This window comes from Xiphias gladius, chromosome 10 (assembly GCF_016859285.1).
Source record: "Xiphias gladius isolate SHS-SW01 ecotype Sanya breed wild chromosome 10, ASM1685928v1, whole genome shotgun sequence".
NCBI classification, from domain to species: Eukaryota; Metazoa; Chordata; class Actinopteri; order Istiophoriformes; family Xiphiidae; genus Xiphias; species Xiphias gladius.
Genome location: NC_053409.1, coordinates 21,043,466 through 21,068,192, shown reverse-complemented (window position 1 = coordinate 21,068,192; position 24,727 = coordinate 21,043,466). Strand labels below are relative to the sequence as shown.

The following is a 24,727-nucleotide window of genomic DNA, read 5'->3' as shown; positions in this document are numbered from 1 at the left end:
ACACGATAGACCACACCGAGTTTGAAGAAAAAAAGGTTTCTGTCAGAAGTGGGATTCGAACCCACGCCTCCAGGGGAGACTGCGACCTGAACGCAGCGCCTTAGACCGCTCGGCCATCCTGACTTGTATGCGATGGCTGCAGGACCCTTTATAAAGCTGATATCATGTCCGGCCACACGTTGCCATTGTTGTGGTTTAATGTCTGTTTTATGTTCGAGTAATAACAAAGTTATAAAATAACCAAACATCTAAAGTACAGAATGGTCATGGAACCGTGACAACAACACTTAATCCTCATGAAGCCGCTGCTGGTCTCATAACCCTCAATCGGTTAACTCAACATCGACAAGTTAGTTCACTTCGCTGTTCCGAACTGATTTACAGTGACAGCTGTTTTCCATGCCGATGGATCGGCTGGTTGGCGCGACTACGGCACTGCCCCCAGCTAGCATTTCAACAGACTTCACATATCTTCGCTTATATAATGTACTTATAGCTGCTTTTACTGTAGTGAACGAACGGAGGGTTTGTCTCGTTCAACTCGTCAAATTAGCTTGAGGGTTAGCTAGATAGCACTAGCTTGAGAAGCAGCGGATCATTCATTCCTCACGGAATAAAAAAAACAAGTAACTTTGCAGGCGGTTTGCGAGAGAGACGGAGCACTGATATAAGTTTGTCCAATAATAAGAGTCAGGCAGTAATTGCCTTGGCTTAAGCTACGAGTTGGTATGACTCTGACGCCTGGTGTTAGCTAGTTAGCTTAAAGCGGCTCTGAATTAGTTTAGTGATAGAGTAGCTAAACTAGATGCTACGCTCTTGTCTCATTTTTCTAATACCTCTGTAAAACTAGGTGGAGTCTGGTGAGTGTATTTCCACATAAGACTCGCCTGTGTCTTATCATGTTGAATATGTACCGTGAAACAACTAATCCCTTAGTAAGACATTGAACTATCCGGACTAGCCAGTATGCTAATGTTTGCCAGAGAAATAGCTGTTTCACACTGTATCTCACTGCCGCCGTGTTTACTTTTTGAACTTTCTCACAGGCTCTTCAACCGCTTCGCTTGAACTATTCAACTTGTTGGAAAGGTAATAGTCACTTAAATGCTTGCTACTACTTGTCAAAGCCAGGTAAAATTATTTGGAGCAGGTCTCATCTGGCTGGCCACACCTGTCTTAACTCCGTGGTGTTTACAAATAAAAATAGTACTCTTCTAATGGCCTTATCCCTAGTTTATATTTCCAAGTCTCTTGTGTGTGTGAGCAAGACAGAGGCTGGATATTTTTGATGTATACTTTAATGGCAAGTTTTTACTTTTACTGTTGGGTGTTTTAATAAAGCATATCAGCGGTGTATGCGAATAAACTTGATATGGCTGTGTTTTTCCTCTCCTCAGTTTGACAATCATGGCCTCCAACCCCCCGCACAACTTCTCCTGGGTCGAGCCAGGCAAACTGGCCGGACTTGCACTGCCCAGGATGACATCTGAATACCAGTACCTGCTGGACAACGGCATCAAACACCTGGTTTGCCTGTGTGAGAGAAAACCACCTTATTACGACTCGTGCCCAGAGTTAAAGCTGCACCACATCAAGATAGCTGACTTCACTCCTCCTTCACCGAATCAGATTGATAGATTCCTCTCTGTCGTGGAAGAGGCCAACTCCAAGGGGGAGGTAAGATCTCAGATACTTACTAGACCATGATGTGATGGATGGTGATGCTTATAAAGTACTTTCAGGACTCGCCAGGGTCAATTATAGTATTGTACTCTGGCTCACAAGCTAAAGTACTGTAACCTAAAACATTTGGCATCACGTGTAGTTGAATTGGATGGAGCCCATTAGATAGTGGAAAGGAAAAAAACCCCTTTCACAACCTTGCAGCTTCTCCAAAGTGCATGAATTGTATACCATGCATTCAGTTTTTAAACCCTCACGAAGGCTGTCAATGCTATCAGCACTCTGTTTTTTACTGAAGCTTAGTCAGTTGTTTAGATTTTCTGATTTTCCTCTTAAGTAGTCAGAGAAGGCCAATATTTCTGATTTTTATTTAGCAGTGTTTGAAAATAGGGCTTCAGCTAATGATTATTTTCATGCCAGTTATTTCCTCAATTAGCTGATTAAACATTTGTTCTATTAAATGTCAGAAAACAGTGAAAAATATTTTAACAATACCCAAAGTGATGTCTTCAAATGGCTTGCTTGTCCCACTAGCAGTCTAACACATGGACATATTCAGTTTAACATCACTTAGCACATTGAAACACAGCAAATCCTCACAATTTAGGAGCTAGAACCAATGAATGTTTGGCATTGTTTGCTGGGGAAAAAATAACTTGAACAACTAATCGATAATCAAAACAGCTGACGCTAAATTTCATGTCGATCAACTAATGGATTAAGCAACTGTGTCAGCTCTACTTGTAAAGATAAAGTTCAAATTGCTGGCTCATAACAGAAACTAGTGCAGGATGTGTGCGCAGCTACAGCTGATTAACCAAAATAAAAGTTGTATTGTTCCTCCTCAGGGTGTAGGAGTTCACTGCATGCATGGCCATGGGAGAACAGGGACCATGCTGGCCTGCTACCTGGTGAAGACGAGGAAGATTTCGGGCATTGACGCCATCAATGAGATCCGCAGACTGAGGCGAGGCTCGATCGAAACCCACGAACAGGAGAAAGCAGTGGTGCAGTTTTATCAGCGCACCAAGTAACTTTCACCGAGGGAAGATTTACAGATGTAGCAATGATTATTACAGGTAACAAGTACAAAATATGGGGAAGACCGGGGCCTCAGTTATACTCCTACATTAATATTTTATTATCTAGGAATAGGAAAACACAAAATATAATGTTAAAACAAGCAACAAATCAAAAACCTGAAAGTCCTGGACAACAATACTGAACTCAAATGTTGAACTTACCCACTGTATACCCTTGGGACATTTAACTAAGTCAAACATTTCTGCAGTTTATACACACACTGCCTTTTTAAATTGTACTGTATACTTTCATTTTTTGCTAGCACATTATTACTTTTCTTTATATAGCCATGTTCTTCCTCTGAGGTTTCCATTTACACGGCTCCAGCCTTCATTTATGCACTGGACACCAGGGAAAAGAGACGCTGACGCTCCTTGAATGTGAGCTTTTCAGGAGCCTTCGTTCTCTTAATTTTCTCCTCCTGGTTTCTGCAAATAAACAACGATATGAGAAGAAACACTTGAATTTTATTACTTATAGGGGAATCATTTATTGGGACACAAACAGTAGCTTGTGCTTTTAAAAGTATAATTATAGAATGTAGTCTGCAGATTTATTTTACTCAGGGTTTTTTTTTTTCAAACATTTAAGAAGGAGAATAGACTAATGTAATAATGTAATAAGCTTGTTGTGATAGTACACAACTGTGCATTTACTGTACATTTCTGTGTCATGAAGTCATCATGAGGAAAAATGTAACATTAATAGCTTCGTGTTAGATCTGATTTAATTTCAATGTTTTGCTTCACTTGCCAAAAATGTAAACTCACTCTTTTGATGCCACTTTCTGAACGTCCTCAGTCGCTCCACTTGATCTTTGACCTGCCAAACACATAGAAATGTTGCAGATGAAAAATAAAGAAAATACATATTTGATGAGCACTGCCTCTTTTATGAAACTGACTGCAAAATATATGATTATTTGTCATGCACTAGTGAACAATTACCTGTCTTTGCCATGTCTTCCTTTTGGACGAGATGATTTCCTGTCTCCTTTTCCAACATTTTCGATTCGCTGTTGACGTGTCCTCCAGAGGTTCTTTTGCTCTAAAGATGGAAAAAATGATTAGGTGTCGGTTTTTGTGGTGACATTTTAAGACTGCAAGTAGCTATGATGACTATCATAGCTACTTGCAGTATATATGATACTGCACAATAACTGCAAGTCATCGTAGATACTTGCTGTTATTCTGACTTACTTTTGTAGCTGGCTGACTACGTGGAGATCCACTGATACTTAAAGATATTTTCAGTGGAGTCACAGAAAGCTTAAAATTTGTTTTTAGTTTCGGAGCAACTCTACACTTACTGATAAATTTTCATTGTTTTCATACAATGTAAACTTATGTAATATGTTTAGGATGTATTACAAGTCCCAGTTAGGTTAGGAAAAACCTTACATGTTCATTGTAAACTTGTTATGTTTGTTTCCATAAGTTATCTAGTAATAAATTGTTTTACACACTTTCCTTCAACTGGACTAATTTACTTTTATTAGTACTTGCCTACATTTCCCAGAAAACCTCTGGGTAGCACCCTCAAAACTGAAGTGCAGAACACAACAAATGAATCAAAAGAAGTAAAAAGCCCATCGCTGACAGCTTTTTTCTTAACCCTGAAAAGTACTTTAGTATTTTAGTGGATTTTCCCTTTAACTAAGACCTGTGATCTGTGTTTCACCTGTGCTCTTGTCTCCAGCTGCTGTATCGTCACCATCGTGTCCAAATCCTCCTCTTCCTCCTCGTCCTCATCCTCTCCTCTCTGCTGAATTTCCTGCAGCCTCTTCTGAAACTGCCACTCCAGGCTGAGCTTGCGCAGTCGGTCGTTCTCCTCCGCCGAGCGCGTCGCCTTAGCCCGAAGCTCCTGCACCTCCTGCTCCAGGAGCTCCACCACCTGAAGCCTCCGCTGCTTCTCCAGCTTCTCCTGGGCCTCCCTCCTCCACGGGTCAGACAGCTCCTGGGGGTCTTTTTGCTTCACGGGACCCGTGCCCTGCTTCTGTTGAGTGGGAGGTTCTTGGAAGGAAACATGTTTTGTTGAAGTGATGCTTACTTGGGGTTTTACTGCTTGACCCTTGACTATGCTGGGTCTTTGCTGCTGCGATGAAAGTGAGGGCTGAGGTAGCTTTTTGGTAGCAGATACGGGGCATGCATAAGTATGGTTCGCTGGGTTTTGAGGACTCTGTTTATGTCCGTTTACTTTTTGGCTCGTCTTCACTGACAGCGAAGATGAACTCTGGAAGGTGATGAGTGGAGGATTTGACTGTGTGTTCACTGCTCTGGTAACAGGGATGTCTATACGTATGGGCTGAATTGAAGGCGTGGGTGTTGGATGTTGTGAAAAGGGGGCTCTCCAGACGCCAGCGCCACTTGTGTGAGTGCCCTGCCGTCGTTTTTCGGGAGAACTGTTGTCGGAGAGGATGTCATGAGTAGAAACACTGGAGCGAATTGGGAAAGATGAATAGTGGCTCATGGTTTGTTTTGCATTCCAGTTCCGTTGCTCCCACATGCTTTGCCTTTTGTCCAGCAGGGGGCCTCCACTGTCTATACACAAGTTTTCCTGTGAGTGTGCTTGACGCTAGAGGGTTGAATACAAAAATTTTGGTAATATTTACCTAGTTGTACTTATCATTTTATGAACACTTATTCAATACTCCTTTGTTTATTGTTAAGTAAATAGAATATGTAATGATATATGACATTTTTAGAGCCAGAGGGACATCAAGACTTACCATGAGGGTCTTCTTACTGGAGCTCTGCCCATCTAAAGGGCTGAAGGACACTTTCAGTGTTTGCTGCTGTCGACTGCTTTCAGATATGTTGTCCTGGGATTTGGGGTTCGGAAGTGTCCGGTAGTCTCTGTGAGATGTCTGAATAGGGGCAAAAACGTACAACAAAGTTGGTCCTTCTATGTAAGAAATTCATTCAAAAGCAGTAGATTTTGTAACTATTCTGTATTTCCCTCCAATTTGGGCGTTTAGCTGACACACTTTTCTAACATGAATGAATCATTTCCGCTTTTTTTTTTGTCGAAAGCAAAAAGTTCTGTTTATTATTTTTAATTCAGACTTTTTGGGCAAAGCCTATATAAGACCTCGGCAGAAGTGTTTTTACATGAACATGCAGAAAAATTGTTGCCTGTCAATAAAAGATCTTTGATTATATTTCTAGCCCTGCCTCTACCACAAACAGTTGACATTGAATAAATAAGATTTAATATCAGACAAATCTAGAAATATCTCACATCAGTGCAAAGGTTGATACTGGAAACAGCGGCTATGTTGTTCCCGCTCCCAACAGGGTGAACAGGTTCATTTCCATCCTCCAGGCAAAAGTCTGCTGGTATAAGGACAAAATAAATACACAGTTGTTCTTATGACTCAGCCTCAAACATTAAACATATTTCACATTAAGGCAATTACAGTATGTGCCCAGTCACAGTAAGTGATCAAAATAGAAGTGCACCCACTGGTCATGTTGGGGTTGGAGCGATAAAGCTGCCTGTTCCTCTGCATTATCTGGTCTTTCGTCCTTCTGCTGCTTCCATGGTGCTGCTCTGAGAGAGGATCCGCTACACTGTGCAGCATGAGCGCTGTGGCATTGCTTTTATCGCCTTGCAAAGCAAGAGAAGGTCTTAATTAGGTCATGAAGGACCAAAAGTGAACATAAATAAATAAATATATATATATATATATATTTATTTATTTTCTCTCCACTTTCGGTCCTTCACGTGTGTGTGTGTGTGTGTATATATATATATATATATATATATATATATATATATATATATATATATAGGTTTTTGGTTTATTTAGTGCTTACCTGTGGTCCTTTCTGGCGCTGGTCCACTCAGCAGAGCCCCCAGGCCGTGGTAGCTCGCTCCAAACTTTGCAACCTGTAAGGTCACAACAGGGCCGGTTTGCACCATGATAGCTGCGGCCCTAAATCAATATAAGATGCATATAGTCACCATCCCTTTCATTGTCTTATTAAACTGTTGGCAATGCAAACCTAATCTTACATTATCTGAGGAAAAAATACTTTGTATTAGACATTCACTACTTGGATCTGTAGATACACACTGCTGTGTGTGACTGTCATCACTTTTATTTCATTACATTATCTTATCCCTGCCAAATGTTATGCAGCTACCTTTCTTGGCTGAGTCCAATCAGGCTCTGACCATCCACGCTGAGCAGCTGGTCCCCAGCTGTTAACCTGCCGTTCTGCACACAGTAGAGACACACGAGATCTATTTCCGTCTTTCCTTGTATAATTTCATTAAAGTTAATCTGTTGATTTTTTTTTTTACACGTGTTAGATCTCACCATTTCAGCTGGTCCTCCCTTGACTATAGATTTGATATAAATCCCAAGGTTACCCTGCTGTGCTCCCTGTGGCAAAATAACGGGGAGGGTGTTAATTAGCCGAGACTTCTAGCACATAGTTTTGGTGTTTGAATAGTTCCAGTTAGTGAGCCCATCACATTTGGGGAAAAACATCTGGTCAGAATTGAGGCAGTCACCTTGGCAGCCACGATGCTGACCCCCATCCCACTGTTGAGAGGTTTGTTCAGTGTGATAGTCACAATCTCTGGCTCTCTGTGTGCTGCCTGTTGAACAACAAAAAATAAATATGACTGCTGCATAAAAATGCTTGATTTTATCTTGAAATTGAATTATATTTCAACACATCTGGTATTTACCAAGTATGTGCTCTCTGCAGGAGGTGTAGAGTCACTGAAATACACGGTCCAGTCACCTTTGGAGTTTGGCTCAGATGTTAAAGAGCAGAGACCTGGAAGAGAGGGATGTAATCCAGTAGAAATATTAGACAGATAATCTATATTAGGTGTGTTTATCTTGGATTCATTACATCCCTGGGATATGATTTTCAGATTTTGATGTATGCAAATATGACAGGCCCTTCAGAATCCCAGACCTTTCCGGCAAATTGGCTCCAAAAACTCCCTAAACCCTGGAGGGACTCCTCTCACAGTGTCACAGGAGTATCCTCCCTCTGGCAGCAGGAAGGGCAGGTGGAGCTCAAGGCTCTCCTCCAGCTGGATGTCCCGTCCTTCGCTCCGAATCAGGTTGTCCGCTGAGGCCTCAGCAGCCGTCACTACAGCATCGATCAAATCCTGCAGCGAGGATGACAAGTGGATGGCACGGCAGAAATATTTCAGAAAAAGGCCGTTCTAGTAAACAGATTGACATTTGTCATTCTGTGACAAGGCTGCAATCTGCCCGCTGTGACCCTGAAAAAAAAAAACTGGAGACCTTCCTGCAGATGTCCTTGACCTATGACCTCAGTGGAGAGGTGGAAAAGTATAAAGATACAACATGAAAATAATGTTAGAATAATGATAGTATGATGATGAAGCTGATTTATAGTGGTAGTAGTTGTAGAGACAGTGGTGGCAGTACAAGTACGGTAGTAAGCTGAAGTTTCAGTAGTTGCAGTAGTTATTACAATTTTACTAATATACTCAGTCGTCAGTGGTGGAAAGCAACTAAACACAGTTTTGCCTGTACTTAGCAGAATTTCGAGGTATACCTAATTGACGGGAGTATTTCCATTTTACGCTACTTTATACGTCCACATTACTTCAGCAAACATTGTACGTTTTACTCTTTATTTTTGTCTGTTTTTACAGTTTACTACATTTATTTGTCAGCTATAGTTACTTTGCAGATTAAGATTCAACATACAAAACCTACAGTATGACCATCTTATAAAAAACAACGCACATGAAAATACCCAGCTATATTGAAAGTAGTTAAAAGAGCCACCACTGAACATAAAATTCTTGTTTACGAAAAAAAGTCATCAGTAATATACAGTATTAATGCTGCTGTATAACGAGTGTATTTTATCGTATGTACATTCTGTTGGCAATTCTTTTGGTTGAGTAAGATTTTAAACGCAGGACTTTTACTTGTAATGCTTTGTACTGACTCCAGTAAATGACCTAATTATGCCTTTCACCACTGGCAGTAGCAGTTTACCCGTTGTGCTAGTAGCGGTGGCAGTTTTGCTAGAAGCAATAGGCAGCAGTGAGCAGAAGTTCTCGTAGAAGCAGTGGTGATAGCTGCAGCTGATTACAGCACTGACAGAAGAAGTAGCTGTAGCCGTTGTTGTAGTAGCGGGAATTTATTTGTTGTCGCCATGGAAGCAGTAGTAGCAGTTGTCATGGTGACAGCGGTTGAAGCAGCTCCCTCGAAGTTCAGGTTTAAAAGCCTTTTGGTGTACTCGTATTTGAGTACACGTAGAGTTGCTGGATCTGTATTAAAACATCTGGTCAGCTGTCTGAATGGCCGGACTTTCACGCCGGCTAGTGACAAGCTGGAGTCAGAGCATGAAACTGCCCCCAAAGGCTTAACATCCTCAGCCCGTTGCAATGCCGACAAAACTGCCAGCATCTCCCCAGTATGCACCGACAATCCATCACTGTTTCTTTGGCAAACTTTGATGTTGAAATCTGGAACTATGTATGTAATGCCAATTTTGTTGGCTGAGCTGTTTGGAGCATCTGTATAAAGCCGAACGTGGGTGTAGCAGTTATGTTCTCTATTAGTCTTTATTGTCTGCGGATGTAAACGAACTTCTTAACTTCTTTGTTTCTTGTCAAGCAATGTGAGATCTACAGTAGGGTCTGGAAGTATCCAAGGATCTATTGTTAAAAGTGATACTGTTGGACTAATCTAGTTCTAGTCTAATCTTGTAGTTTGTTTTTGGCTTTCTGATCAATTGCCCATCATGGTCGATTCAAACACTAACGGACGCAGCCGTTTTTTCAGTAAAGGCGGGATATTTAAATTGACAAAGCCCCGCCCACCGTTGCCGCCGACGTCCTCGATTCTTTTCGTTCGTTTTCGCCTGCCGTTGACTAGCCAACGCCGCATCAGCTGCCACAAAATGTTTAGCCGTTTCACCTTAGTGTGGAGTTTTCTGGCCGGCTACCGACAGCCTCTGACCACGACTGCTTTTCCCTCAGCAAGCTAAGTGTTGTTTGCTCCTGTCAGTCTGTGTTTTAGCTATGGTCAGTTGGTTTTTGTGTGTTTGGCTAAGCTAACGGCTGCTTGGCTAACGCTCTCCTGCTCTCTCTCGTGGCTCCTTTATTTATGCTTTCGTGCTGCTGTCATCTACGTATATGCAATCATCGATTTGGTATTAATTGCAAATTAATTTCTAGTGGTGGCCGAGCTAATTTTTTTTTTGTTTTGTTTTTGGTTGTAGCTTGAGACCATACCAAGTCTGTGCCTCTATTGTCTATTAGAGGTAACTTTTAAATTAGAGTCACAGCTAGTATCTGTTTTCTTCACAATATTGGGGGAAAAAACAAAAAACAAAACAGAAAGTCAATCCTAAAACACTCTTTAAAACAGCTACGTAAAAAACATATATTCTGTTGTATGATAAAAATATTTTTAACCAAGTATTTCCTCACCCAAACAAATGTACAATGAATATTGAGGTTGTTTGATTTTGAGTTTTAGTGGCTGAAATGGGCTTAAAAGACATTTCCCGCTAGGTTATTGCTGTTGTTTCGAGGGGGTTCCTATTGGCTTTTTGCAGACCTAGGCTCTAATAGAGAGTAATGTTGTAAATGAATGCCGTCCTCCCCATATACAAAATTAATGTCCTGTAATAATGGCTTAATGAGAAACTTGATTTGGCCTTTGTCACTCATGGGATAGGTAGTCACATTAACATTTTTTTTTTTTTTGCACACCTCATATTCAGCAAAGTATTAAAGAAATATTTCACTCAGAAGCAATCGGGTAATGTGACACCTCGCTTTGCAATTCGCCATATATTATTCATGATCATATTCATCATTGTTAATTATTCATATTGTTAAATCTATACTGCTGAGCTTCTGTTCTGGGGTTGAGGCTGCTGCTACACTCAGCTACACTCATTTTAAAACTTAAGATTATATCTATACAGTGGTCATCTAGTATGTACTGTTATCAATAACAAATACACCAAGTATCAACTCTGTATGCTATCCATCCACGTGAGTTTGCTACTGAGCTCTGATTAGTAGCAGTACTTCAATTTCTACAGACTATTCCTCTTGATATCAAAAGTCTTGTGCAAGGATTTGTCTCAAAAGCAACATCACAATTATATTTGCGAGCAGGGGGAAAAAAACCAAAACCGAAGCATGAGAGGAGTGGAGAAACAAACCCAAAGTACTCACAGGGGGGATGTGAGGCTCATTGTTTCCATAGAGGTAGGCGGCTAGCAACGTCTGCAGCTGCAGTGAGTTCAACTTGAAACAGGTATTCTGGATGTCCTTCGCATCTTGCATTGAGTACTTATTCATGGTCAGGATTGTGGTTGCCTAGAAACAGCCAGGCAATGCTATTTTAGCAGCTTGCACTAATGAAGTGTCAAATATGTGCTCAGACACTAAGAATAAAACCTGAGATAAAAACTGCAAAAGATAAAGAAATAAATTATCTTACAAAGAAGCTCTTATTCTGAATGTATGATATAGATGCCCTGAGATCTTTTTATCAGGTTTTTAGAGTATGTTTTTTCATGTAACTAACCTTTTTTTGGATGACTAAACCAATATTTGAACTTTAAATTTGACCAACATTCTGCCCCTCAAAAATGAAGGGTATACAGTATTTCCCCCATATGCTTTACAGTTCTTTAAAACAAGGTGAGGTAGTGTACCTATTCATCAAACTTAATATTACTGATCCAAAAAATTTTAAATTTCCAAAGAAAACATTTGATTTGGTGGTAGCAGAGACTGATGTGATATTTTCTAAAAGCCCAGTCTAAGCCTTGTTTTTTACGAATATTCAAAAACATAGTGCAGGGAGGGACTGACCTGGATGAGGTGTCCAAGGTGGCAGTCAGCAGCCAGCTCCAGGCCCTGCCTCTCGGCCCAGCCCTCGATGGCGGTAAGCCTCTGGCGAAGAGCCGCTCCCCAGTAGTGGGAACGTAGGCCTGGAGTGCTGGCCTCCGGGCTCATGAGCTGGTTGAAGAGCCAGGCACTGATGAAATGGAAGAGCTGGGAGAAGAGCTGGATGGTGAGGGCAGGGTTGACCCGACAGCGGCGTAACAGAGACATGGTGTTCATTAAGGTGTTCAGCACCATCTCTGTAACAGGCAGGACAGGAGTGCTAAAACTTCAGGATAGGAGGCCAAATGTCTTGCAGCATCGCAGCTCAACAGTCTTGAACTGCATGGTGTACTGAGTAAATAATTATTGTTTGAGTATTAAATTAATGAATGTTTACCTATACCAGCTGGCAAGGGACCATGTTGCTCAGGATCAATCAAAAAAGTTGGCAAGTGCTTCGTTAACTCATTCTGTAGACACTGTAGCAGGCATCTTGGAAGAATAAAACACACGCATAAAAACATAGCCTTTAGCTAACGATCCATATAACTCTCTTGAATTTTTACACTTGGTTTAATGACTTTACTTCAATGGTTACACAACCTGGGTTGGGAGAATTTGTTCTGTACCACATCTTAGGTAAGCTAAATTCACTCTGCAGTGTCAGCAATACAATACATAGAAATCAGTTATAATACAATACACAATATTATAGCCCGGAAACTTACGATTTTAATTATTGATTAGTTTGTTGATTATTTCTACAAGTAGTCGTTAAGTCGATAAAATATCATAAAACATTAAAAAATGTGATCAGCATTCCCCAGAGCCTGAGGAATCGTCATCAGATTGCTTATTTTGTTCAACGAACAGCCCAGAATCGAGAATTATTCAAAGTACAGTGATTATAAAAGAGAAAAGTTCCTCATATTTGAGAAATGGGCACCAAGGAATATTTGGTATATATCCTTGATGATTGACTTCGACAGTTACCTGATTATCAAAATTGTTGATCATTAATTTTCTGATTAATTGATTGTTTCACTACTGCCATATTCAAATAGGTAAAATGCATGTTGATGTTACACAGTGCTGAATGGTTGGGATTTGGCAGTTCAGGGTTGCTATTGCCGTGGGAGAAGAGCCTATTTTTAAAGCGGTTTGTTTTGGTGGATAGAGACTTGCAGTGCCTCTAAGAGGGCAAAAGCGAGATGAGCAGAGTCAGATATTATTTCAGCTACACTTTCGATTACGTGCGTGGTACAGTGAGTTGTTTGGTGGGAGGGAGAAGGCTGAGGTATTAGATGGTCTGTTGAGTATGTGCTGCTGTTTCACTTTGAATCCAACCACACTAAAACTCTGCAATTCTTAACGTCCATTGGTTTACCTGTAAGCTTTGTGCACCAGGTGGGAGAGATCCAGCTGACTTTGCTGTGTGAGCGGGCAGAGATCTTTGTCATGCTTGAAGAAATTTAGCAGCTCAGAGGAGTTGGCCATCCAGAAGGCGATAGCCCCGGCGATGGTCTGCTGCCTCTGAGGGCAAATATAGCAGCAGTGTCATTTATACTCACAGAACATCTGGTATCTAGTTTGCTAATTAACTGTGCCATTCAGTCTCATCCGTGCAAATGCAACAGAAGTAAGTGGTTTTTTAGACTTGCCTGCATGACCTTCCCTGTCATGGTCACCATTTTGTTAGTGATCGCGGTTACACTGTGTGTTTGTCCTGAAGGCGGAGAGCCTTGCCTGTAATGGCGCTGCAGAGCGAACCGTCCCACAGCATAGAGGATGTATGCAGGTGAGAGCTTGAAATGAACTGTGGAGCTGTTGGTGTAATTTATGACTGCAGACAGGAAGGCTTCCTCATCTGAAATGTGCAAGACACCAGCAGGGGGCAGGAGGACATTGTGAGAATGAAGTGCACTGAGCTTTATTATTAAATACAATTAAAATAGAAAATAACACTATGGAAGGAAGCATTGTTATACCATACTCACAGTTGTCACAGAATTTAATCCCAAATGGTAATCCAGGCTGATCTGAAAAGCCAAGATGAAGACTTCCTGAGTTCGTCACTCCTGTAGTTTAGCAAAGAGAAATCATAAGGGGAATATAAAAACAATGACTTGCAGCCATCTTGATTATGGAAATATAGTATATAAATATAGTTCTTACTGACTGGAAGTAAAATATGCCTGCATTGTATGCATGGAAAGTACATTGCTCATGCACTAGACCGCACTCTTCATTATAATGTCTATTTTTCTACAATTTGAGATTACTCACCTGGGGCTGCCTGCCTCTGTTGCTTTTTGTTTTCAGTGCAATGGTTTGTCTCATGGTTAGACACACACATGTTGTTCAGTGGCTTTTCAGTTGACCTGGATATTGGTTTAAAAGGGTAGTTGACAGTTAGGTACAGTAGGTCTGGGACCAGTAGTCTGAAAAATAAATATTGCTAGATAACAATGAAACATTTTACCTATTCTCATATCCTGAAACCTCGTCATTAGCTTTAGTTTTGCTCTTCTCTGTCTTCTTTTCTTTTCTTGACAGTGTCCTCTTGAAGTTTTGGATGATGCCTCCTTTCTCCTTCTCATGAAAATTTTCCTTCATTGTTCAACACACAAAAAAAGCACAAATATGAGTTTTGTGTGATTGAAGGAAGGAACTACGGACTAAATTATCATGTAACTGTAAAATAGCACATTACTTAATAACTTACAGTACAGATACGATTGGTTTATTCATGCAATAAGTATAATAGGTTGAGGATACCTGGAAACTCTCGTTGTCTTTCTTGAGAACAAAACGTCCTTCTCTGTTGTCTGAGGTCCAGTTTAATTGTACAATCAAAGGTCTCTCATCCAGGTTCAATTTGCGTTCTTAATCCACATATAAAACAAAGAAAAATGGTAAGAGCAAAAACCTTAACAGTTTATGGAACTGTTGGACCAAGAGAAATCCCATAAACAATCTAAACAAGTAGTGGCTATGGGGCATTATAGCATGCTGTGCAGTAAAAGGTATTTATCAGTATGTGTGGCTGTTTTTTTTTTTTTTTTGAAAATTCTTTGTTATATGAATTGTTTAAATGGAAAAAAACAGGCTGAAATTATCTCGTTAGTGATTAATCTGCCAAATAGTTTTCTGATTAACAGATTATTTGTTTGGTCTATAGAATTTCAGAAAACATTGAAAAATGGCAATTAAAAGTACTACGTGACACACATGCTTTTGTCCAAACAGCAGTTAAAAACCCTAAGATATTCACTTTAGGGCTGCAACTAACAATTTTTTTCAGTATCAGTTAATATGCTGATTATTTTTTTTCAATTCCCATCACAATTTCCCAGATCCCAAGGTAATGTCTTCACATATCTTGTTTTGTTCGACCAAAAGTCCAAAACTCAAAGATATTCAGTTTATAATAATGTATGTCTAAGAGAAGCAGCAAATCCTATCATGTTAGAACCTGGACCCAGAGAATATTTGGCATTTTCACTGTTTTTGTTTGAAAAATGACTAAAACAATACATTATATTAATATTAATTATATTAATATTAATATTAATTAAATATCAAAATATTCAATAATCAACTAATCCAGTAATTGCTTCAGTTCTAATTCAATATACTTTCATATAAGACATACTAAAGCCGGACACTAGAAGTTTGGGCATTTTTTGGTTGAAAATTCATTGACAACAATCAAAATTGTTGTCAATAAATTTTCTGTCGCTCGTCTAATTAACTAATTGTATTAGCTCTAAACAAATACAGTAATAACATGCCCTTAATACATTTAGTGTGACAGTTTGACTGCAAGTCACACCAAAGAGGGACAGAGGAAGCCGGACTCAGTCTAACTCCATACCATTTACCTTCAATAACCTTCAGTGCTTACCTGTTTGTTTGGCCTGGATCTCATACAGGGAATAACTAGTAGACAGCATTTTCATATCAGGCCTGAATTTCTCTGATAGAGTTTCAATAATTTCATGAGTTGAAGAGTTGCTGCAAACACGCAGGCACTTTGTGGCCACATTTCCTCCAACATGATCCTCAAAGTAGAAGCGCATCACGCCGTGAAACTCCAGGTTCTGCTAGGAAACAGAGAACAGTTTCTTTTTTAGTCTCTCCTGTTTCTGTTCCTTTTCCTTTTCCTGTTCATGTACCTTATGTTAGGTGTACTGAGACCATATTGTTGAATAGGCTTTGACAATATATATAAAAATACAGGCCAGTCTTACTTTTATGAAATGCTTTGAATTTGAGAATTTAAAAAAGCTTTCAAAATGTCCCTCAAAGACTTTCTTAATGCACAAGTGTTGTTCGATTCTTAAATGATAGCAGGAAACAAGTAAGGAAAAAAATGGTTAGTTGCCACCCCACAGTCAAAGAGAGAATGCATCACATGAAATTGCTGTTTGCTGAACAGGACATGAATGAGTAATGTGACTGACTCTTCAACTTCAGTGAATTACAATACTATAATTGCATACATGTTCAGTGGGGGGTAACCCCAGTGGGACTTTAAATACCATGTTGCTGAGTGCTCTATATAGAAGCGTATAGAGAAACAAGATTGTAAATGTGACTGTATAAAGCATAAGCCAAAGAAAATGTGCAATATGTTTCTTAGCCAGGGCAAGCATAAGCATTTTTAGGTCCTCACCCACACCTTCATTACACCCACTCCCAACACTGTGAAATGTATAGTCACAACAAAATGTGCTGTAAACCGGATCAAAATTGTAGCAAAGATATACTTCTGCACCAACCACTATAACACTGATCACTGCTTTAAATTACTGTCTTACTGGTGGTGGTGGTGGTGGTGGTAGTAGTAGTAGTAGTCGTAGTAGTCGTAGTAGCAGTAGTAGTAGTCGTAGTAGTAGTAGTAGAAGAAGAATTTTACAATTATTGTATTTCTATTACTCCTCTCAGTTGCATACTCTTAACCTCTCTGTCTTTGCATATTGCTGACAGTTGATTTTTGTAGAGCTGTAGCTAACCATTATGCTTATTATCAATTATGCGCCATTTTTTTTTCTTTTATCAGTCAATTCACTGTTTTGTCTGGAGCTGCAATTAACCAATTAGTCACTCGACAAAAACATAATCACCAACTACACTGACAGTCAAACAATCCTTTTAGTCATTTTCAAGCAAAAATTTTAAATCACATTAAACTGAATACCTTTGGGTTTTGGACTATTGGTCAGACAAAACAAGACATTTTAAGATGTCTCCTTGGGCTCTACAACTTGTGATTGCCATTTTTCACAATTTTCTTACATTTTAGACAAAGATTTTTATTTGAAAAAATCATCAGCAAAATAATCAACGATGATTCTAATAGATGCAGCCCTACGTAAATACATTGCTACAGTTACTGGTAACTTGTCATAAAAACAGCTCTAAAGGTACATCCAAAACTTTGGCATTGAAAGTTCCGCAGAGAAAGAAGGTTAATCCAAACTAAAACTACGTGAGGCGTACGAAGCCAGTCTGATGCTTGCAGGCGACTCACCTCATCAGGTTGGCTTATTTCAAACAGGTCCAGTCTGTTGTTGTTCCACTGACTGATGACTTTTGCTAGCTTCTCTCGTTCATCCTCCTCTGGCATTTTCACCAATAAACCTCAAAGTTTCTAACAGACTGGCTCCTGCAGATTTTCTCCAGAAACGACAGAGGATTAAAAAAAATTCCTGTGAAAAATTCTTATCCACCATGGGTATTGTATCTATTAAGGCCCCACCCCTTCTTCAAATCTATTCCCCATTAGTTATAAACTCATTGTACAGTGCAGTGAGCCTACTTCATCCCCACATCCACATCCCCTCTCCAAGCCCCTGCACCCCTCATTTAACGGGTCAGTGGATATCTGTTATGTGAGGCAAACAGTTTGCTAATCATATATACATCACAGGCAAATGATTATAATCAACCAAATGTAAGCTGTCCTTTCTCTATTTGTTATCGTATCATTTCCATCAGCAAGAGTTCCTGTTTTGATTTCTTTCTAGGATTTGCTAGTGCAATTATTACCATATATTTAACTATTTATAATATATTCTGCAAGCAGCAGAAGTTGTTTTGTGATGCTGACATTGTGCAGTAGTCTCAGAGACATTTCCACAGTCACCATGAGAGATTTCCATCCTCCTTTTCGCAGCGACGTGGATTTTTACGCTTGAGGGAATCCCATGTCTCATGCATACCAGTGAATTTCAACACAATTTATGGTTACATGTCTTCCCATTCAGAGTACTATGTATGTGGGGCAGCTTTTGTTTGCAGCTCTGAAGCTTTCTGGGTAAACCTACAATGGAACAAAAGCCTTAACAAAACCAACCCTCAATTAGATATACAGCATAGCATAAAAAGAATCTGAACAATCAAGGGTATTGTTGTCTGGATGCTGGAAAATGCAAAGAAGACGCCTTTTAAGGATAAACACATATTTTGTCATGATGATTCATTTGAGAAACAGGTACGAGGCTACAGCCCATCAGCATAATTCTGCTTATTTGCATTTATTTATTAAGAAAGAACACAGAGTAAGTGCCCTTCCATTACTTTTTATAAAAGAAAAACACTTTGGGAATTTTAAAACAGCATCTGAATCGACATCTGCATCAAACTGACCTATGATATCTGGAGGATACCTGAATTACGGCCATTTAAATTTAGCATGTTGCTGTAATGCCGACTACTACAGAGAACATTCTTCCAAATTTTGCAGGATCACTGAGTTGATATGCACTTCATTTAAGTTTTGGAAGCCCGCTTTGTGGCAGTCAATGTCAAATAAGCCGCACCTAAAAAGATTTGGAAAAATTATTTGGGGAACAAACAAGTAACACTCATTTTGCTCAACCAAATATGTACCAAATTTGGTGAGGATTGAATTAAATTTAAAGAAGTATTAAAACAAATTAAACTTTTGGTGGTGTTATGGTGGAAATGGAAATGTAACTATGCAAATAGATTTCTCCTGAAGCAATCAAAAATTCCAGAAAAAAATATTTTGCCTCCATGTTTTACAGCTGAGAATAAAGGATATGGTGTTGTTCTATATTATTATTATCTTAAACAAATCCCATGAGAAGACCAAAGCCAGCCCTGTGTCAAGCAAGCGTCCAGTATCCTTCTTCAGATGGGTTTGCCCAATGGTCAGATAGCTTTGGAAAATCCCCTCCCCTGACACCTTTCCGACTTCGGACTAGAGGCTGGGTCGTGTGTCTGAGCATTTCTGTGATTTTCCAAAACCGACCAACCAACATTCACACCCACTTCACACTGTAATTGGCCAGCTGTGCAAAGGTGAGAAAGAAGCCACTGTTGAAGTTCTCTCTGGCTCTGTTTATCATTCTTGATAGAATTGTCATTTTTCATGTGAACAACTGAGTGAAACTTAATGTGTTCCTTCCACCAGTGACTGTCTGAAAATGTGCAGCGCTATTACCATGTTAATATCACATCTACCCACTTTCTGTGACGGCTGGCTAGTTGTTCGGACCACTTCCTTTCTCGTACAAACTGGCCTTTTGTCTTTTCATCAAAACTTTGGGACTCTCCTATCCTTTCTGTGACATTTGTTCCTCTCTCTAAAACAGCTGGGCACTGTAGTGTTTAGTTAAAATCACTCAAACAGTAGTAAATAATAGTGCATTTGTTAAGGACTATTTTCAGGTGTGCTAGGACGTATTTTCAGCAGCAGCAAGATGACTTATGTGTGATTGCTTAAGAATAAACTACAGTGCCCATGTTGATCAAAATTTATAGAAAATGTCACTCAATGCCACAGTGTCACAATGTGTTTTTAATAGTTTTTGGACAACCTTGGAGATCTATAGCACAGAGGAATAAGATATACATCAGGCTTTGGTCACACAGACCATACTTGTTAGTATGTTCAGTTCGTTGTTGGTTTTGGTTTTTTCATGGGATTTGTTGACCAGAAGAAAATATAAAATATTATCAGCCTTATCCTTTAAGAGCCAACCTGCTAAGTGTTTTATAAAGGGTCACATGGTGGCGCTATTTGATCTAGATTCATGAAAAAATTATGCATTTCTTCATTCCAATCTCATTTAAATCCAATACGATATTGATAAATCCTGCTAAGTAATAGACAAATGCACAACAAACAAAAACAACTCTTCTGCTCCTCTACAAGAGCATCTGTAACTTAATTATCTGAGACTTTCATGTTATTTTTAAGTTTCATCACCCAAAATTCCATAAAGCATAAGGTGATGTTAGGTCATCACTCTTGCTGTAAATAAGCATAATTTCATTGCTGAAAATTAGCATTGTTGAGGTGTGAGGTTGAAAAGATTGGGTTCCTTTTTTTCATTTAATTTTAAAACACCTCCTAATGTGTTGAATCCCCTCACAGTGCAATAATCTTGTCAACACCTTTAAAATCGACAGAATATCTAATGTAACTAAAGCCTGCAGTAACAACCACTGCAATACATTTCGCAGGACTATTCACTGGCTGTAATGTGCATATTGTAAACATAGCAGATATGTAGAAAATGATTCAGTAATGTCATGTAATCAAGCCATTTCCCTCAGCAGCGTTGGACTTGTCTTTCCCCCTGTCAGAAAGGATAAATACACAAGTTAAGCACATTAAGGAATAAGGCATGAACCTTTTTTCTGCACCTGCCTTATCGTAAATCTAGATTTATTGGCATATTCCTGTCTCCCAGACATCACAGATTGTCACATTTTCTCACACCTTCCCTGCCATCTTCCCTCCTCTTGACACTTTTCTCCTATTGTGTCAAAAACACGTTTTTGCCTCATTTATTTACATTTGTCTTTTTTTTTTATCCTCAATCATTTTCGGGAAAAAGAGTTACATTTGTTGTCTTCTTGTTGGTTTGACATTGCTTATATCTGGTTCCATGTAATATTCGCAACTTGTTTTTTAGCTTTTTAGCCTGTTGTTAATGTTGCATTCGTTTTAATATGCTCTGTATGAAAACATCTGCCAAAGATGATTAACATAAATAGGTCTATTAATGTAATTTTAATAAAATTAGATTATCTACATCTTCTATAGTCTGTGGCAGGGTGACTCCACTCATCTCAGGTAACATTGTCACCAATCCACTGTACAGCACCGACATCACACCTGAAACAAATAAAACATGAAATGGCAAAAGATACCTTAAATTAGTAGGTCTGAATTCTCCCTATATAACATTTTAGAGCGCTAAGAGTATCAGTAGAACATGACGGCATGAAGAGGAAGAATAAAATTGACCATAAACAAAAAGAGGCAGCTCTTTCCAGATACTGGCCAGTCTGTAGAGCAAAAATGGGGCTGCAATCGTGCCGATGTCACTGGCTGATTAACGCTCTGACACACCCAAATTTCTGTGAGTAATTGAAAGAAAATTTTTTTTATTTGTAAGTATGAATTATTGCAAAGCTCAACAAACTTTTCATATTAACAAGACTAAGAGTTTACAGCCACAATTGCTGTACTTAGGTACAGTGGTGCTTTGAACTAAATGCAAATGTCAGCGTATTAATATGCTCGCAATGAAGATGTTAACATGCTGATGCCGTGCGGGTATAATGATTACCATGTTCACCATCTTAGTAGAGCAAGTTGGCATGCTAGCATTTGCCAATTTAGCTCTAAACGCTAGGCACAGCTGACGCTGATAGTAAATGTCATAAATTTTGCAGGTAGGCCTATTTGGTCATAAACTGAAAACCTAAACGTAAAAGTACTGGAAAACTTAAACCGGAAAATAAAACTTAGTGACGGAACTAAATGAAAAGTTTAGGGATCACCTGAGTGATTACAATTTATCCAGAGGGTAACATGAACTTGTGCACTACATATCATGGCAAACCATCCAGTAGTTGTTGAAACATTTCACTCCACAAAACTGCAAATGTGGCAGTAGAGGAAGAGTCGGGATCAGCTAGTTATTAAGATAGATATGGAAACCATCCATGTCTCTACAAAATTTCATGGCAATCCATCAAATAGTTGTATGTAGGGTATGTCTAATAAAAATTAGTGTATGTTTATTTGATCCATTTTATTGTTCCAGTGAAACCTGCCTGTAATTTATGTTGTAAGACAACAAACTTGTGTTTGAGTTGTGTAAAGATAGGTAGGTATAGATGTTTATTACTTAAAAGCAGTTCCTGTTTTCTCAGCTGCAATGACTTCAGTCATTTTCTAGAAGCTCTTTTTTCACTTTGATTGAATATTCCCTTTAAAATTTGCACTGGCAGACACATTTTTTCATCTTTTTCGTCTGGTTATGTTCTTGTTTGTCTGATGTTCATGTCAAAGCAGCTTGTTTATCATCTTTCACAGCTAATAAAAAAAACATCCATATCTACCAACACTCAGTGTTTTCACACCTCAGAGGTGTCGGATACATCTCTGTGTTTGCAAAGTTCACAGTCTCGAAACCAATAGCAACAGCAAACCTCCCGATGATTGCAATCGACTTTTTCAACCAGGCAAAATCTGTAGCGAAGAGAAAATAATGAAAACAGAGCCCAAATATTGACATTACATAACAATTCTTGATAAACTGAGAAATCATCACACTTTATTTTCAACTCTTCACCTTGTGACAAATGCACCATCATTTGTACTTACCCATGGAGACGAAGGGGATTATGAGGCAGGTGATGCCGCCAGTGAAGTTGGCGATTGCCATGAGGGAGCATCGACCAACTCTGTCAACCAGCAGGTAGAAGATGAGGCCGATGGGAAGCTCAACCACAGCAGAAATGAAGAAATCTGAGAAGAGATAATCACCTGTGATCCCAAGCCGCAGGACCAAGAATTGAAACACAATGGTGCTAGTAAACCTAGAAAGAAAAGGAATATTGAGTCGAATTTATTTTTGAAATTACTAGCACATCCTCCAAGAACAACCTATGTGGTATTTTATAGTATCATTTAATAAAAAACTCAATGTAAAATCACAAGAACTGACTTACCAGGCATAAGTTAAAATGAGTGTGTTTTTTCTTATATTTGGTGTCCTCAATAAATCCATAACTGATACAGGATTTACTTCTTTCTTTTCCTCTGAAATAATTATCTGAAAATTATTATATTACATGGTCAATCAGATTTGGTAAAACAGATTTGCATTTTCATTTACAAATGACAGTGTCTATGGTTAAACAGAGACAAAATCAGGATACACAATCTTTCAAAATATTGTCATACCTCTGGAAGATTATATGATAAAGATCTCCCGTTGCATTTTGCAATGTTTGTGTTAATTTTCATGGCCTCTGTAGTTCTTTTTGCAAAAATAGCCAGCGTGGAGATTCAGGAATAATCCTTTAAAAAAAACAAGCACACATCTGTATTGGATTCAACAGCTATATCAGTGCTACAATAAAGATAAATAAGACTGGCATATGGGAGGCAAACCACATACTGTATTCATACCACTGGTATGAGATAAACAGAAAGCAGGGCACACTCATGACCAGCTGCAGAGTCAGACCAGGCAGGATGACCATGCCAGTGGAGTAGAAAGTCCGACTCACCATGGACACAAATTTCCCTTTTCTCTGATCCAAAGAACTCAATCACTGCATCAAAAAAAGATAATATGTTTTAGCTAACATACTAACAGATGATTGACAGATTAAAGCCAAAATATTCGTATTAGTACTGACATCATTAAACACAATCGGTTATTTGAACCTTTACTCTTTTAATACCCCTATAGTCCTAAAACTTGTGTAACTGACTTATTTGGTAATCTATTTTCTGAGCTCGAGTATTCGAGCTGGGTTGCCTAGCTGCATGACTCTTTTTAAACACAAAATTTAAAGAATTTTTCTTTAAATTTTCCACGCTCCCTTTCCAAATAACCCTGTCACAATAACCCTGTCACAAGGCGCCAAATGTGTTGCATTAGAAGTCAACAGCCAGTCAAGTCCGTTGCATTTGTTTTGGCTTTTGCTCCAGTTTAAGACAAACCTCTCACAGCGGCTGAAGGATCCTGACTGCTCCGAGCGGGGAACAGTGACTTCCCGCACCTCGACCTCCGTCAAGTCACATTCCTCCTTGAGGTGATCAGATCCAGGACTCCAACCAGTCATCATGCATTTTTGGGCCCCCTTCTTCTTTAAGTTGATTCATTTGCTGAACGTTTGATGGTATTTTTGCTCCAAGCCTAAATGTCTATGTTTAACTTTTCATAACTCAAACAAATGTGGTTACAGTTGTTACATTAACCACTAATCATCATTTGAAACGGTTTTGGTCACTACACTGATGACTCAAATGAAAGCCATAAAGAAACATTGAACAGGAGTCATAACATCTGGGTTCAATCCCAGAACCGCATACAGAGCCACAGTCATTACATCACAAAATGTTAATCAAGTTTGAGATCACGTAAGAGTCATTAAGCAAAGAACTAGAGGGCAAACTTAAGAGGGCATCAGATACAACTACCTTTGTGTTTCATTTAGTAATCTTAGATTAGTGATTTTAGTTGTTAAACAATGTAAAGTTTAACCCGGAATGACCTAAACGACCTTGAAGAGGGCACATGTTGATAGTGAAGATATGCAACATAATGACATTGTAAGCAGCTTCTAACTTAGAAGTGGAATAATTGCATACATTATAAAGATAAGCGAGATTTATATTATACTGATAAGATAGTAACCAGTATCTTCCAGGGCTTTCATTAATGTGGCACACCATAAATTTGTATTTTGTATTATATTTGTATTGTATGTATTTTATTTTTTGTATACTGTATATTACTCATGTATTCTATATAGTATATTTGTGTGAGTGCATATATTTATTTCCTCCTGGATGACTAAAGCTCTATCATATCTCAAAGTACAGTATGTTAGTGCAGTTTTTCCTGTCGCTACTTTTGAGCACTTTCCAAAATTGATTTTGTCAGATTAATGTGTGCTGTTGGGATTGGACAACAAGTCACGGCTGACAAAATAACAGGAACACCAGCAAACACCTTAATGAGCTAAACAATGGTCTATGGTAGGGGTTTTCCATTGGATTGTATTGAAATTGTCAGATGATCCTGTT

At 39.0% G+C, this 24,727-nt stretch overlaps 3 protein-coding genes and 1 non-coding gene across 5 annotated transcripts; 1 reads left to right on the top strand and 3 right to left on the bottom strand.

Annotated features, from left to right (window-relative positions):
* Window positions 1-40: 40 nt before the first annotated feature.
* On the bottom strand, window positions 41-123 carry trnal-cag. The gene has a single exon. It is a non-coding gene; the product is annotated as a tRNA-Leu (tRNA).
* A 212-nt stretch (window positions 124-335) lies between these two features.
* Window positions 336-3,642, top strand: dusp23b (dual specificity phosphatase 23b). 2 transcript variants are annotated; one of them, XM_040138138.1, is made up of 4 exons: window positions 336-486; window positions 1,047-1,089; window positions 1,398-1,677; window positions 2,532-3,642. In XM_040138138.1, exons 3-4 carry the CDS (start codon window positions 1,408-1,410, stop codon window positions 2,715-2,717), a joined length of 456 nt encoding a protein of 151 aa, XP_039994072.1. In that variant the 5' UTR covers window positions 336-486; window positions 1,047-1,089; window positions 1,398-1,407; the 3' UTR covers window positions 2,718-3,642. The 2 variants fall into 2 exon arrangements, with proteins under 2 accessions (XP_039994072.1, XP_039994071.1); XM_040138137.1 differs by having other exon boundaries at window positions 336-860.
* LOC120795482 (afadin-like) lies at window positions 3,101-17,263 on the bottom strand. The gene is made up of 24 exons (XM_040137422.1): window positions 17,168-17,263; window positions 15,539-15,734; window positions 14,410-14,516; window positions 14,114-14,241; window positions 13,918-14,012; window positions 13,807-13,826; window positions 13,293-13,559; window positions 13,019-13,164; window positions 12,029-12,123; window positions 11,617-11,888; window positions 10,972-11,115; window positions 7,704-7,902; window positions 7,468-7,559; window positions 7,288-7,374; window positions 7,091-7,156; window positions 6,915-6,988; window positions 6,585-6,703; window positions 6,232-6,375; window positions 6,007-6,098; window positions 5,495-5,632; window positions 4,447-5,340; window positions 3,714-3,813; window positions 3,537-3,588; window positions 3,101-3,194 (listed from the first exon to the last, which is right to left on the bottom strand). The coding sequence occupies exons 1-24, from the start codon at window positions 17,261-17,263 to the stop codon at window positions 3,101-3,103; spliced, it is 3,717 nt and encodes a 1,238-aa protein (XP_039993356.1).
* Window positions 17,264-18,884: 1,621 nt separating this feature from the next.
* oct2 (organic cation transporter 2) lies at window positions 18,885-24,010 on the bottom strand. The gene is given in 10 exon segments (XM_040137421.1): window positions 18,885-20,788; window positions 20,921-21,033; window positions 22,045-22,153; window positions 22,289-22,503; window positions 22,636-22,739; window positions 22,871-22,941; window positions 22,944-22,987; window positions 23,099-23,214; window positions 23,216-23,244; window positions 23,646-24,010. Coding segments are annotated over 10 exon segments (1,035 nt in total). The 5' UTR covers window positions 23,764-24,010; the 3' UTR covers window positions 18,885-20,672.
* Between the last annotated feature and the right edge of the window lie 717 nt (window positions 24,011-24,727).